This window comes from Pistacia vera, unplaced genomic scaffold, assembly GCF_008641045.1.
Source record: "Pistacia vera cultivar Batoury unplaced genomic scaffold, PisVer_v2 Contig890, whole genome shotgun sequence".
Taxonomy (NCBI): domain Eukaryota; kingdom Viridiplantae; phylum Streptophyta; class Magnoliopsida; order Sapindales; family Anacardiaceae; genus Pistacia; species Pistacia vera.
In genome coordinates, this window is record NW_022196768.1 from 230,780 (window position 1) to 245,233 (window position 14,454).

The following is a 14,454-nucleotide window of genomic DNA, read 5'->3' on the forward strand; positions in this document are numbered from 1 at the left end:
AAAGACAAAAGACAATTTTTTTTTTCTTTTTTTTTCCTTCATTTTTAGTAAAAAAAAAATTCAAATGTTTTTCCTTTAGATCGAATGTTTGATAGTCAATTCTCATAAAGAAGATTATTGGTAAAAATAATAAACAAAAAAATTACTTATTGGTGGTACACCTAAATAAAATATCTTGGTTGGTGTAATGCTATACAGAATAATCTAATGAATTGTAGGTATCAAGGTTGGTCCCATTATAAAAAAATAAAAAATAAAAAATTGTCAAGCCAAATGCTTAAACAGGGGCCACTTACTATTCTACCAAATATTCTTTGGATATCTGTTTCCTAAAGGGTTAATTAGTTAGAGCCTTTTTCTTTTATAAATTTTGTGTTTATATATTTTTGTTTTTTAAGAATATTAAAAATAATAGAAAAACATGAAAATTGAAAATACATTCTATATGTTTATCAAAATGTAAAATTTAAAAATAAATTTTATACATTTATTTGAAAACATAAAACATACAGAGAACCTATACAATCAATAAAAACCAATTTAAACTACCATTTATTTTGTTGTGTCTTAAAAAGTTTGTCTCTAGAATATCAATTGCTAGTTTCTGTTTGTCATTTTATGTTAAAAATCTATGATTAGAAATGAAAATTTGTTTTATAAGAAGAAGAAGAGAAAAATTTTATAACAAAGGAACCCACAATCTCTCTCTTTCACCCATTCTTTTCTGCATTTTCTCTGTTTCAAATACAAGAAAAAGTAACCCAACATAGATTTTACAGATTTTCATGCCAAAAAAAAAAAGTATACAAATACAATACAGAGAAATATAGCCGCACCTTCCTTTTGAGTTTAGGAAAATTATAGTCACATCCCTAATGTTTGAACATATATTAAAGAAAATTTGTATTTTATTAAAAGATAATTATTTACACCCCGAGGTTTCCTCAATACACTAAACCCTGTGGTATCAATATTAACTATGAACCCCTTCTTGTTAACATTTTTACGTTAGTTTTAACGAGAGAGGGGCAAATGATCTTTAAATACCTGATCCTCCCCATGCCATGCTTACCCACCCACTCGCCTTTTCGCACCACTGCACACTCCCGGCTTGTCAAACCAATCATAAGCTATCCAGTGTCTGATTGTTCTTGTTCACTTACCTATTTAAAAAAAAAACAGATGCATACAACATGTGGAACCCCCAAAAGTTCAGATTAAACTTGGATGTTAAAATTGTGACAAGTACACTTGAGCTTTCAGATAAATTTCCAAAATGGATACGCTAAAACAATGATTGGAAAACATTTATTACAAGTAAAATAATGTTAACACAAAATTCAAATGCATGGTCAAGTCACGTGACTGTTGTGCTATGCCGGTAAAGCTGCTTCTCATTAACTAATTTACAGTTACAATTTTTACATACAAAATCATGAGACAGAAACAGAATTATACAACTTTCCATAATGACATGGCGTAATGTACTAATTAAACAAATCAATACAAATAATATTGTCGAGACAAAGTAGGAAAAAGGCAAAGTGGGTATTGGAAAATTACTTAATTTTCTTCAAAAATCAGAATGCCCAATCAGCTGTGAGAACAGACATGTACAACAATCATTTCTGCAACAAATCGCATTAAGTCGGCATCAACATTTTGAAATCCCCATATTTATTTATTAGACGCCCATAAAGGAGAAATTAAAAGGAACATAAAAAGAAGAAAAAAAGAATTTAAGAAGGCGCACCTCAGACTACCTAAACTGTGTCTTCCTGCCGGACATAAAATCTAAAAGAATAAATGACGTGTATTATGTGCACGAATAAGACCTCTCAGGTGTTCTATCCACTCAAGTAAGTAACTGCATGTCTGCACGACCTGGGCCTCCTGGCTGAGGCGTAGGAGGTTTAATCAAGGGCCTTAATAAGTCCATGATGGTGGAGAAGGACGGACGTTTCCAAGGCTCGCTGCACCATAAGCATTGTATTGATGAGAAGGAGAATGTACAGAGGGACAACAAGTAAACAAAGTGATTGTAATTCAAAAATTGTTAGGAATTCTAGACTCACTTAGCCCAGCAAGCCTCAATTATCGAAGCTACTCGAGGATTTAAATCACGTGGAATCTCAAGCCTCTTCCCCTTGAAACCAACAGCTGCTACAACCTACAAGGCAACATATGTTGAGTTAAGTCTCAAAACAGAATTTACCCAAAGCTGAATGAGTTATGCTATGAAGTGCTTAACAAAATGCAGATTTCAATCTAGGAGTGAAATAGAAAATCTTAATTGACTACAAGAAAAACGGAAATAAAAAATAAAAAAAAATCAACACAAGCATTATTATGTAAAATATGTGGAAACACATAGTTAAAGCCCGAGTAGGAACTATAAAATTGCATTAAAATATTACATTATTACATTGACAGATATTTCAGTCCATAAGTAACTGTGAACTGTAATAGTAAGTGCCTTAGAAGGGATGAATTTCCTATTGCGATTTTAGGCATTAAAATTTGTAGGTAACAGGAAAAGTTCATTCTAAATAATTGATATGCATTTGAAAAAGTGTGTACAACATACACCAACAAAGTTACCAGCAATCAACATCGACTACCAAATCAAGAGAAAATACATATTATATGAGAAGGTGGAGTCCAGCACGCATTCTGTTGGCTCACATCCAGCCAACTTCTTTTCTTTGATATTAACACAAAAACATATGGGTTTGTACAAATAATTACTGAAGTATTCAGACTAGTTGGTATGTTTTATTGTTTCAATTATTAACGATAAGATGCAATCTCTAATACATAGATACAATTATTTGTTTTGAATACCGGATTCCCATCTAACAACATTTCATAATTTGAAAATTACATGCAAGGCAAAAGATTAAAGAAACAAACTTGTGCTGGATTTAAGTTGCCCCAGGGCTGTTGCAATGTTGCAAGCTCCCACAATATTACACCAAAGCTGTATACATCTGACTTCTCATTTGATGGCTCATCGCAGAGAACTTCTGGTGCCATCCACTCAGGCTGTCATGATAAAAGGAATGAATTAAAATGCAATAAACAGTTCATATGCCACCCTAAAATAAAAGACCGGGGATCATGTTGCTCTTAAGTTAAACAGAACTTACAGTCCCTGCAGCAGATTTTGATGACAGAAAAGTGTTTGCCTTCAAACGGGAAAGTCCAAAATCACAAACCTAGATGAACAGATCAGGTAAAATGAGAAAGATGAATGGTCATTTAGTCAACAATACAACAAAGGAAAGAAGACTTGGAAGCCAGGAAACACACATGCCCACAGAGTGCATGTTCATCATCCAAAGATGCCAACTAGACTAAGAAAAAAAAAAAAACAAAACAAAAACCACTAGAAAAAAAAATGAAAGTAAAAACGAAAATAAAATTTAAAAAAGTAAAAACGAAAATAAAATTTAAAAAAGTTCTATTTGTTTTCGACTGAAACTATCATAAGATATTAATTTTTGCAGCAGATGGTTCCGATATAGATCCAAAATTTTCAATAAATCAATTAGCAATAATTTATGCATTAAAGATATCATACAAACAACACAATCAATTACACCAAACATGATGAGCTCCCATTCATTGGGAACTATGACCATCAAAGCAACCCAAGAATTAAGAGAAACTAAGGGTGATATTAGTGCAAGAAACAACAGATGTGATAACGTACAAGGAAAATCAATGATTGGTCCAGTTCAAAACATGGAAGTTACCACAAGCTTGTCAAACAAAATATAAACACGGAGCTGACTTAAAAAAGCGAGCAGAATAATAAGGTTTCTCAATTCATTGATCATTTAACAGTAAACTGGTACTCTATCTGTGACATGAGAAATTCTCATCCTTACCTTCACTGTATACTTCTTGTCAACCAAAAGATTTGGAGATTTCAAATCTCTATGAACAATGGGAGGATTACGCCGATGAAGATAATTCATTCCCTTTGCCTGCACCAACAACAGTTCTTTAGCTCAAAGTTATGGGCCTAAAATATTAGATAACACTCTTATGATGACAACAAGGATAAAAAGTGAAAGACAATATATTTAAAGAGCAAAAAGAAAAAAAATATAAACTTCTTCAAAACATACCACATCATATGCCATATTCAAACGGCGCCTCTCATCCAACACCTCTCTTGCACCAGGTTTATGTAAAAGCCTATACAAGCTGCCTCTGCAATTTGAAGCAACCATGTTAATTCATTTAATGGATTAAATCCTGATAGTAACAAAAATGTACTGAAATAAATAACAAGAAAAAGGAAAAGCAATTATTTTCATGAGATTTTTTTTTTTCAGGGAATTTCTAGGAAGAAATTATGAACCTTGATAAATATTCTGTCACTATGGATAAGTTTGGGGGCTGAGTGACCGCACCCATAAAAAGAACAATATTTGGATGCCGTAGGCGCTTCATTATTGCAACCTAACAAAAAAAATTAAGAAAAAGATATTGAATCAAGTACATCAAATAAAATAGATTCTTCTGCTTTATATACAATTTACTACGACATACCTCCCTCAAAAATTCCTGAAAGCGTTCTCCATGAAAGTCTTGCTCCATGAGAATTTTCACAGCAACATCCTGTAATTTAAAAAAAGCAAAAAAGTAAAGAAGAAACCAAAAAAAAGATATTACTGTTTAGAAAAAACCAAAAATGAATACCAATGCCAAAACCGGCAATTACCAAATAACTTATATTTCTAATGCCAGGAAACGGAGCACAACAATAAAACTATATATATATATTTGTATAAAAGAGGGGGGGGGAAAAAACTAAATGAAAACTAATTTATTGAGGCATTACATGGGAACCTAAATCAACAACTTGACGGAAAATATTAAAAGAAAATACAAGACATAAGATGGAGCATTCACTCTTACACCAAAGAAACGGTTATATAATAAAAAGTGCTTCCTAAAGAATAACAAATTACATATTCAAAGTGTCCTAACTTGAGAGCAAATTTTGTACTTTAGGCTTCAATCATCACCTGAACATTTCTCAGACAACTGCAGTAATCCAAATAACGGCTTGCAGACAACTTGCATTTTTTTTGAGAAACAAAAACTGGAAACATGCAAAAATCTTCTACTTTTCCAAAATACAGTACCATTTGTTCTTAGAAAACTGTTTCCAAAATAAGCTAATAAATGCGTTGTCGAATTTTGAAAATATAAAATTCAATTTCATTTCACAAAAAAGTTCTCCAAACAGAATTTGGCAAAAAAGTAATGGTTTCTAAAATGTCCAAAAATCAGGAGGTACTGATGAGAACTGGTTATTTTCTACTATACTGATTCACATTCATTAGACAGATATATCTAACGATCTTCATATTTCATCAGAATCCATTAATTGTCCAAATACATGGCATGCACATAAGCAGTCAACCAAACAATGGTAATGCTAAAAACTGTCCACAATGTAACTAAAATCCAGAAGTCCAACAAGATATGGGATTCCACAATATTCTAAAAGGAAAAACAAAAATAGAGAGTCAATCATTTACGAACTAAAGATAATTTGCTTACCGAGCCATGCCAATCAGCACGATGGACAGTTCCAAAAGAACCTGAAAATGCAACAATGAATATATAAGTACACGAGTACAACTCTTACAAAAAAAAAAAAGAACAAGCAGCAGTGCAAGCATAAGAGAAGTGTAAAGTTCATCCCAACTATGAAGCATTACGAGTTTTCAGTCCAGATGTTTCTTTAAGAACCAGGTGAAGAACAAATACCTGCTCCAATTCTTTCTTTTAGGACAAGATCATTCCATGGGATATCTAACTCTTCCACATAAAGGGAAAGGTCTTTACTTGGTTTAGTGGGAATCAATTGAGCACCCTCAGGAAACCTCAAATCTTTAGCTGTATCTACTATCTGATCAGTTAATGCCAAGCATGGTTGACCGTCTGTATGTCCAATAGGTTGGTTATGCTTCATAGGAATTGGATCATTAACCAAGTTTAAAGAGTGAATAATATTCTGAGTGGGATTACATGATTTAAAAAGTTCAGAATCTCTATCATGGGCACTTGGCCGAACTCCTTTTGGAGGCAGAGCTAACTGGGATTCATTGATGCTGCTAGAGAACTGCACAAGGTTCCTCTCTGTCCCCATCTTATCAAATTGCTTAGGATACATTGAGAATTTGTTATCTTCTTCTTCAACAGCAGAACCTGAAATGATAAAACATCATTTGCAAATTGGAAACCTTATACCACATCAACACAAAACCCAAACTCTTGTCATGTAAATATAAAAACATGAAATCATTTCTGCAATGAAATAAAACAAAATAAAGTAATATATGAAATGGCGAAAGATAAAAGGATCTGAACCTATTTGATTAACAATTAAATATGCAAATTCCCCGTTCATTCCTTAGGCAGTTTAAGAGTTCAGATGAAACCACAACTATTGATGCAATAATACTAGCCATCTGTATAAAAGGGTTATACTAGACACAACTGTAACCCATTTTTCCCCCAAAAAAGAGGAACTTAAGACCTCCAATAAGTTGCTACACTTATTAGATGAAAAATCAAGAGCAGCTTCAGTCAAAAATTTCTCCATTAATTTAAAAGAACATGAAAATTGTGAAATCTGTAAAAATCAACACTAGTTTAGTATTCTTTCTACTCAAAACTAGCAGGACCCTCAATAAATGAAATGGTAAAGAGTAAATATAGAAACATGGAGGACTGGAGTGTGGTGTGCTCATACATTGCCTAATTGAAGAACTGCAAAAGGCTATTTGAAGCACCAGTTATCCCATGTGCGGTCAGGTACTTCTTTTTGTAACGTGCTGTTGGCTTTGTTATAAATAGTACCAGAGTCAAACCTGCCTTGCAGGTAGAAGATAAGTATCGAGGGAAATATCTTGAGCTGTGACATATAATGAGATGTTCATTGGGGGTGCTGGGCAAGAAGCATGGGTAATCCCATTCCTATTGAGCATCAGTTATATACACTTAAGAGTAAATATATTCTTTTAGGGTATGGTAACATGTTTACTACAAAAGTAACTAATAGTTTTATATTAGCTTCTTTGAGAGAAATATACAAACTAATCTAAGGTTGGATCAACTAGTATGACCCTTTATTTCAAACCAATAGAGGTTAAAATCCCCTTGAGACCACCTCCTCTTGGATTTTATAGCCCAACAGTTCTTTAACAACCATGGTTGTTGTGTCCAGCAAAGGTCCACAATTTTCAAACCCGATGCAGATAATGAGAGATTTTTAGATGATCAAAAAGAAAAGGAATAGCAACTTAGTTGGAAAAGTTACTTAGCATCGCATAGTGACCTTTGTTAATCCTACTTTTAACACGGACAGGATTAAGAGACAAGATAGCACTACTTTACTTTGTACGAGATATTAACCCAAAGTACCCCTAGTGGATCCCAAAAATGAAAAAACAGAAACAAAAAGAAAACTTTGTTCAACTTTTTTTTCTTTTTTTTTTTTTTTTTTTTTGATAGGAAGAAAGAAACAACTTATAACAATAGCATAATTTTTTATTGATGCTGCAGTAATAAAATAAATAAACTACCTGCTGATGAATCATCAAATACAAGATTATGTGACTGACAGTCTGAAAAATACTGTTTTGCCAGCAACCTAAAATCCATAGTAGGTTCAGCTGATTTGAGTCGTGGAAAACGCAATGGGGAAGCAATTGTTATGGAAGATGGACCATTGAGCAAGGAATCAGGCTCACATAATTGACCTGGCTTCCCTATCAAATCAACTAAATACTCCCTGTAATCAGAAAATATACTTCATGAGATGGCTATGACATTTTAATTTAAAAAAAAAAAAAGATATGTATCCGTAAAAAAATAGTTACAACACTGGACCAAATGTCCACAATAGAAAAAACAAAGTAACTCTTAAGAAGGCAGAAGCTGTACAACCAAGCATGGAGAATCTGAGACTGACAGAAACAATACAGATATGAATCAATATATTAGAAAAAAAAAACCAGGCATATTTAATTGCCCATAACCAATGAGACGAACAAAGAAAAGTGAAGAATCTTGAAAAATCCTTAGAGATTGAGGTACAAAAAGATGCTAAAAACTGAATCTTATCCCATAACCACTAGCTTCTTCACCTACTTTTTCTCCAAAAATGTATGCACTTCTCTCTTTCTAAATCGCCCAAAGGATAGCAAAAAACTACACAAGGCCAAAGGGTCTTGGCTTTTTCTCCTCTCCAAGATGGTTACAACATTTTGCCAGTACTTAATTATGAATAATGCTACTGAAATGCAAATACTTAATGAAATATGACAAACAAGTTTGGGCAAGTGCAGGAAAGAAATTGGCAGATTTTTTATGGCCTCAGTGGGGAAGACATTCATTCTCTGTAGGATAGAATTTACCATCTAGACTCTAGATATAATTACATAATATTCAAGATATAATATTCTTTATTAATTTAAACTGGGATGGGTTTAGTGTTAAGTTTATATATTTTTCTTTCTGTCCTGGAGAGGGGTTTATAGTCATTTCTATTTAATATAGTCTATTACTTTGAGATGAATGGTTTTTTAAGCTCCAGAGATCCGCAGACTGATCCTCATCTTGTGGACAACTTGTTCACCTTTCAAAATTCAAAATCCTCAATTTTAATACAAGTCTTGTTTATAATATAATAAAATAAAATAAAATTCAAAATAAAAAGGGATGACCTTAATAAATATCAATTCGCTCTAGCTGCAGCTCTACACAGGAAGAAACAAACCATTGCTAACACAAGTTACACAACAGTCAATTATCCACCATTTTTTGGAAACTGAGGTGGCTTTTCTTTTTTTGTCTGAAAGCTCAAAGCATCTGTTATCTTAATACATCTAAATATATAAGTCTGATTCATATGTTTGTTTATAATTTTCAATGTCTGATCATAAAGTATTGAATTGTTTGTTTTTATATAGTATAAACATCTTAAAACTAATGTTCTGACACATATATCCTTATTAAGTATGATATAGTTTTATATCTTATATGTTTTAAACAATTTTAAATTATCAAATTTATGAAAATTAAAACAAAACAAATGTATAGAAATTAAACATACTATGTTATTATATTTTGATACAATATTTAAAAATTTATTATAACCAAAAAAAAAAAAAAATTACTAAAAGGTATTACATAAAATTAATAGGGAAATTGTTGACAAAATAAAATTATAATTGATTAAAATGTATTAGTATTAAGATAAAAGCCAAATGTTTTAGCTTTTTACTTGTATTTTATAATTTTAGATATAAGTCAAAAAACAAAAAACCTAAAACATCTTAATCTACTAAGATTATTTACATTAAGACTTAAACATCAAAAAACAAATAGGCTCAAACTCAATTTTACAAGACGTCAATAGATATTCATTCACTGGCAAAAAGCCACATTTATTTGTTCCTTTGCATCAGAATTTAAAGCATGAATTTGACTCAAAATCCTATTAACCTTAAAATCGAACTAATCATTTTTTTCAATTAGAACATTTGATTAGAAAGATTATGAAAGCCGTTGACACAAGTGGTCACTAACTAAATGAACTATGGCAAAACTTTAGGTAACATAAAAATAATGTCAGAATTATTAAATATATTAATCCAAGACAAAGTTACACAAATTCAATCTTCCATAACATGAAATTATGATAAGTAAATTGATTAATTGATTCATAACCTTATAGATACTGCAATTATCAATAAATCATACCTGTCAAGCCCAAACCTAACAAGACAAGAGGAAGCATCATCTCGTTTGCAATATTTGCAGCCCTTTGCAATTCGACAAGGTAAATCAATAGCATCAGCTAGCAACTGCATAAATTATATAACTCTTATGATCTTCCAAGAAAATAATATGAGCCATAAAAAATCTACTGCCCTTAGAATATAGTGATGGCCCCAGAAAATCCATTACATATAGAACAGATGCAAAGATGCATATCAGAAAGAAAAATAATTCAACTCCAAGGAATAAGTAAAAATACCCTCGATCAGAAAAATTAATAAAGATTTCTATCAAGTAATATTTAAAAAACACCATATAGAATTGGAATCTTACTTTGAACAATAAAGTCCGATGTCTGCAGAGGCCAACAGAAAGGCTACCCATAGGAACTACCACAGATCCTAAGCAATCTTTTATATCATCACTGCACTCTCTCCAAATGGAAACAAAGTCATCTTCCGCCATCGCAGCTGAACCTCTTTTAACAGCAATAACAATTTTATAAGTTCAATAGAGATTGATAAATTCCAGTAATATGTAAATATAAGGTGTCTGACAACTCACCCCATGCGATTGCAGACAAGCTTTGCAAGTTGATCAACAACCTCTTTTGTGGTTATACAGCTACAAGAAATGTTCATGACTCTATTTTGGAGTTCCTTTAGGCTAGGATCACTGCGTCGATCAATCAAAAGAACTTCAATTGAAGTATCAACACTAGGATCAACAGATCTTAGAGATTCAATAGATGGAATACGACCATTCTCGTTCAGATCAGTGCAAACTGTCCATACATATGGATCCACTCCATGAACTAAATAAAATCCATCAGGAACTTTGTCGAAGTATGATAAGCATCCAGTCACCTAAAGCACATTACATTAAGAGGGTAAGGTATTCCAACTTGAAATACATTTCAATTTCAAAAAATAATAAACAAACTATACCCTCCATCCGGTTAATTAGTAATAGGAGGAAAAAGTGATAACTAAAACTTTGAATTCCTAATTGCTTATTGTTTCAGGAATCCCAATAGAACTATACCAAATAGTATAACCAGGATCATTGCAGATGCAATGGAAACATATATAATACCAATCAAGCAAATTCCAGAACACTGTAAAGCAACTTTGATGCTGTATCACTAAATCCCCATGTTTCCCTGGACAATTTGCCACATTATTAAGCATCCACCTAAACAATAAGGATATACAAACCAAACACTCAAATTAATTGAAAATCAATAAATGCAAATAAATTCACACACACAACACACATCTCCAAGTTAACTGATCATAAGCACATCAATTTGTTGCCTTCATCACATTTTAAAAATTAATAATTTGCACTAAATGAGGAAAGAAAAGAACAATTCAACTGAATTACACTTGAAAGCAATTAAGGGCCTTTTTTTTTTTTTTTTTTTTTTTTTTTTTTTTTTTTAATCTTAATCTGAAAGTAACTAAATTTTGATGATTCAGACATTTATGATTTTTTTTCTTTTTAAATTATGTCTATCAACAAACAAAATCATCCGAGTGGAAAAACCAAAAAATTTGGCTTTTTATCTCAATAGAAAAACATCTTAATCAATTTTTTTTTTCCTCAATAACACCCCTATTAAATTCATTTGATATCAAATCTGATATAACCATCATACTTTATATTTTCTTTGCCTTTTTTCCATTTTATCACAACCAACAAAATCTTAATATTATCCATCATATTTTCAACAATTACTAGAATAAACTGCAAACCAACTTTTTCGAGGATGTAACTAATTTACTTATTTCATAAATATTATTATCATTATAATCAATTTCTTAATATTATTTTATAACAATGTAATGACACACTCATCTTCAATTTATATAAATCTTTTTGATTATTTGAAAAATTCTAAAAATGTAAAATATTTATGACACTTAACTGAATATGTGTCAAAATACTACTTTTAAGATTTTTACCCTCGTTAAAAGAAAAAAACTAAAGGCTTAGATTTACACATTCAAATTTATACTATACGGTTAAAACCCGTCCAACAATAAGAAAACACAAACCAGATCCTTCATTGACCAATCAATCAATGAAAATCTATCCAAGATTCCCAACACCAGCATCTTTCAAGAGGAGATTCATTTAAGCAATCACTCCCACACAGTGTAGATGGCATGAGAAATGATTGCCAGGTGTATACAGCCTTTTCGTCCTTAAGTTAAGAGTGAAAATTTAAATTTTCAAGAGTTTCTCTTCAGATACCAGATCCAGTCCTTCCGTCTTCTGACTTGTTTGAATGACAATCGAATAATAGAATTGATCACTAACTTTCCATTAGAAACAAGTTGGATCTCTCACAAACATGGTGTAAACATACCACAAATATCAATCGTTTATTCCAATATTTTTTTTCGGGGTTAGCATAACCAAATTATATCTCTCATAGCATTAATCTATGTTGTTTATGGCCTCTACATCTTCAATGTCCATATATCCATATTCAAAATAACAGAGTCGCAAAAACTGCTATGGATAACCATTGTCACATATAATCACACCATCTAAAACTTCTCTAATCACACCATCTGAAATACATTCATTTTGTACTTCAAATCATGAAAATTAAATAACCCCACATATTGCACTTCTAAAACAAAGACATTTACCAAACTGCTATCCTCCCTAAGCACTGGAATCACCCTATTCACATTTCAACAACCGAATGCAAATTTAATTACCCCTAAAAAAAACAATCAAATTTAAATCATGATCTAAACCACAAATTAGCATACCTATCAAAATAGCTCACAAACTAATAAACCAAAATCAGCATTTTCAACTCAAAAACAACAAAACTTACCCAAAACCGATGAGAAACCGCCTCAGCTGAGCTGGCTGATCCGGACCTTAACGCGGACTCATCCGGTACCGGATCCAAAAAATTCGGATCATCCGCACATGTTGCTTCCGACGAAAGCCTCAAGGCCAAGGCCAACTGCAACTGATAACTCTCTTCAGTCTGCTGAGCCCAACTTTTTCCCGACGACGAACCCTCCTTAGGCGGCTTCGCTTTATAATCGCCTCCTCCAACTTTGTACACGTCACCAAACGAATCGATCTCATTAGCGGCGGCGCTGGATAAAGTCGGAGCGTAATAATCTCCGGACATCGAGCTCTCTCCAAAACTACTGCCGCTAGATTGGCGCTGTAGACCCATCGATGACGTGTACAAATTTCCAATTCTGTTTGACTGTTGACTGAATTTGTGATCGCCACCACTACTGGATTCCCAATCGAGTTTAGGTTTGCTAGAGTTGATGTTGCTTTTGCCATCGCCGGAGTGAGACTCGTAAAACGGCGACGAAGCGACGGGCAATTGATCGTCGGGATACTGGCTGAGGAGAGAATAATTGGATCGTCTACCGGGCATTTCCATCGATATAATCGTCACAAAAGACTAGCTATCGCCATGGTCGAAGAGTTTCTGGTGAATTTATTTTTATTTTTATTAATTTTTGGGTTTTACTTTTCTCGCACTAGAATTTGGAAGTGTCGGAGAGAGAAATAGATGGCTATATCGATGGCTAAATGGTAATATTTTTGGTATTAAATGTGAGTACAAAATTTTGCCCTTCGTTGGGAGCCGAAATCCGATATTTCGGTTCACACGGTTGAGTTGATTTGTGATTGGTGATTGGCGAGAATAGATGGATTTGGCTGAAAGTCTAGGGAAGTGCACTACATTCTGGATTAACAAATAGTACAAATCCACGCGCCTTTATGTATTTTGAATTGCCCACTCTTGTATTGCATGCTTGCCTTTTATACAAGGAACTGAAGGAAGTGATTTACCTAAAAGTATCTCTCTTTTTATTTTAGGTATCGCTTAGATTAAACTTATCCGCTTCTTTCTGAAAGTATCAAATATTCTTAATAGAATTTCTTTTATGGTTTTGTAAGGAGGTGTTCGATATTTTTATGGGGAGTTTCCATAATTTTTGATAGGGCTTTTTATATTTTTTGTGCTAAATGAATTAGAAGCGACCTCACAAGAGAGAATAAAATGAGATAAACCCTTTTTCTTTTAAATGATTATGATTATAATACGGTTTTTTATACTTACGCCCACACCAAAAAGAGGTGATTTCTAGTGTTAGAGGTTTCGAAATTTTACCTAGAGTAAAATGAGATAATATATCGTTTTTCAATTTTGACTCTCTTACTCTATTTGTTGCTTTTCTTCTAAAGTGGCTACATAACTTCACCCACTTAGAATTTTCAATATTCTTTTTTTCATTTTTCATTAAATGAATGACATCTTCAAAAAATTATAACATTGTAAAAACTTATCACTATTATTCAAACAACATGGATGGTATGTTTGCATCTCCGACCATAGGTCAAATCATATATGTATCTATTCTATCAGAATAATAGCTAATGTACCAATTTTAATCCCAAATCAGAACCCCTAAAATCCACGTACAACCCTCTCAACTTAATTATGCAAATCATTATGAATATGCGAGAGACGACTTATTGTCATGCTTCAAAATTGTGCAAAATTATTATACTAACAAGTCATAAAACACACAATACAATGTTATTTATTTATATTTTAGGTTTTCTAACTGCACTATTTTC

General features: G+C 32.4%; 1 protein-coding gene across 3 annotated transcripts; it reads right to left on the reverse strand.

Moving 5' to 3' along the window:
• Positions 1–1,032: 1,032 nt before the first annotated feature.
• Positions 1,033–13,392, reverse strand: LOC116119484 (serine/threonine-protein kinase CTR1-like). 3 transcript variants are annotated; one of them, XM_031405429.1, is made up of 17 exons: positions 12,671–13,392; positions 10,378–10,679; positions 10,147–10,291; positions 9,796–9,899; positions 7,614–7,822; positions 5,794–6,234; positions 5,584–5,624; positions 4,564–4,632; positions 4,373–4,473; positions 4,137–4,221; positions 3,894–3,992; positions 3,150–3,218; positions 2,914–3,045; positions 2,076–2,170; positions 1,754–1,973; positions 1,564–1,628; positions 1,033–1,163 (listed from the first exon to the last, which is right to left on the reverse strand). In XM_031405429.1, the coding sequence occupies exons 1-15, from the start codon at positions 13,244–13,246 to the stop codon at positions 1,856–1,858; spliced, it is 2,586 nt and encodes an 861-aa protein (XP_031261289.1). In that variant the 5' UTR covers positions 13,247–13,392; the 3' UTR covers positions 1,033–1,163; positions 1,564–1,628; positions 1,754–1,855. The 3 variants fall into 3 exon arrangements, with proteins under 3 accessions (XP_031261289.1, XP_031261288.1, XP_031261290.1); XM_031405430.1 differs by lacking the exon at positions 1,033–1,163 and having other exon boundaries at positions 1,288–1,628; positions 5,794–5,967; positions 6,055–6,234; positions 12,671–13,391; XM_031405428.1 differs by lacking the exon at positions 1,033–1,163 and having other exon boundaries at positions 1,287–1,628.
• Between the last annotated feature and the right edge of the window lie 1,062 nt (positions 13,393–14,454).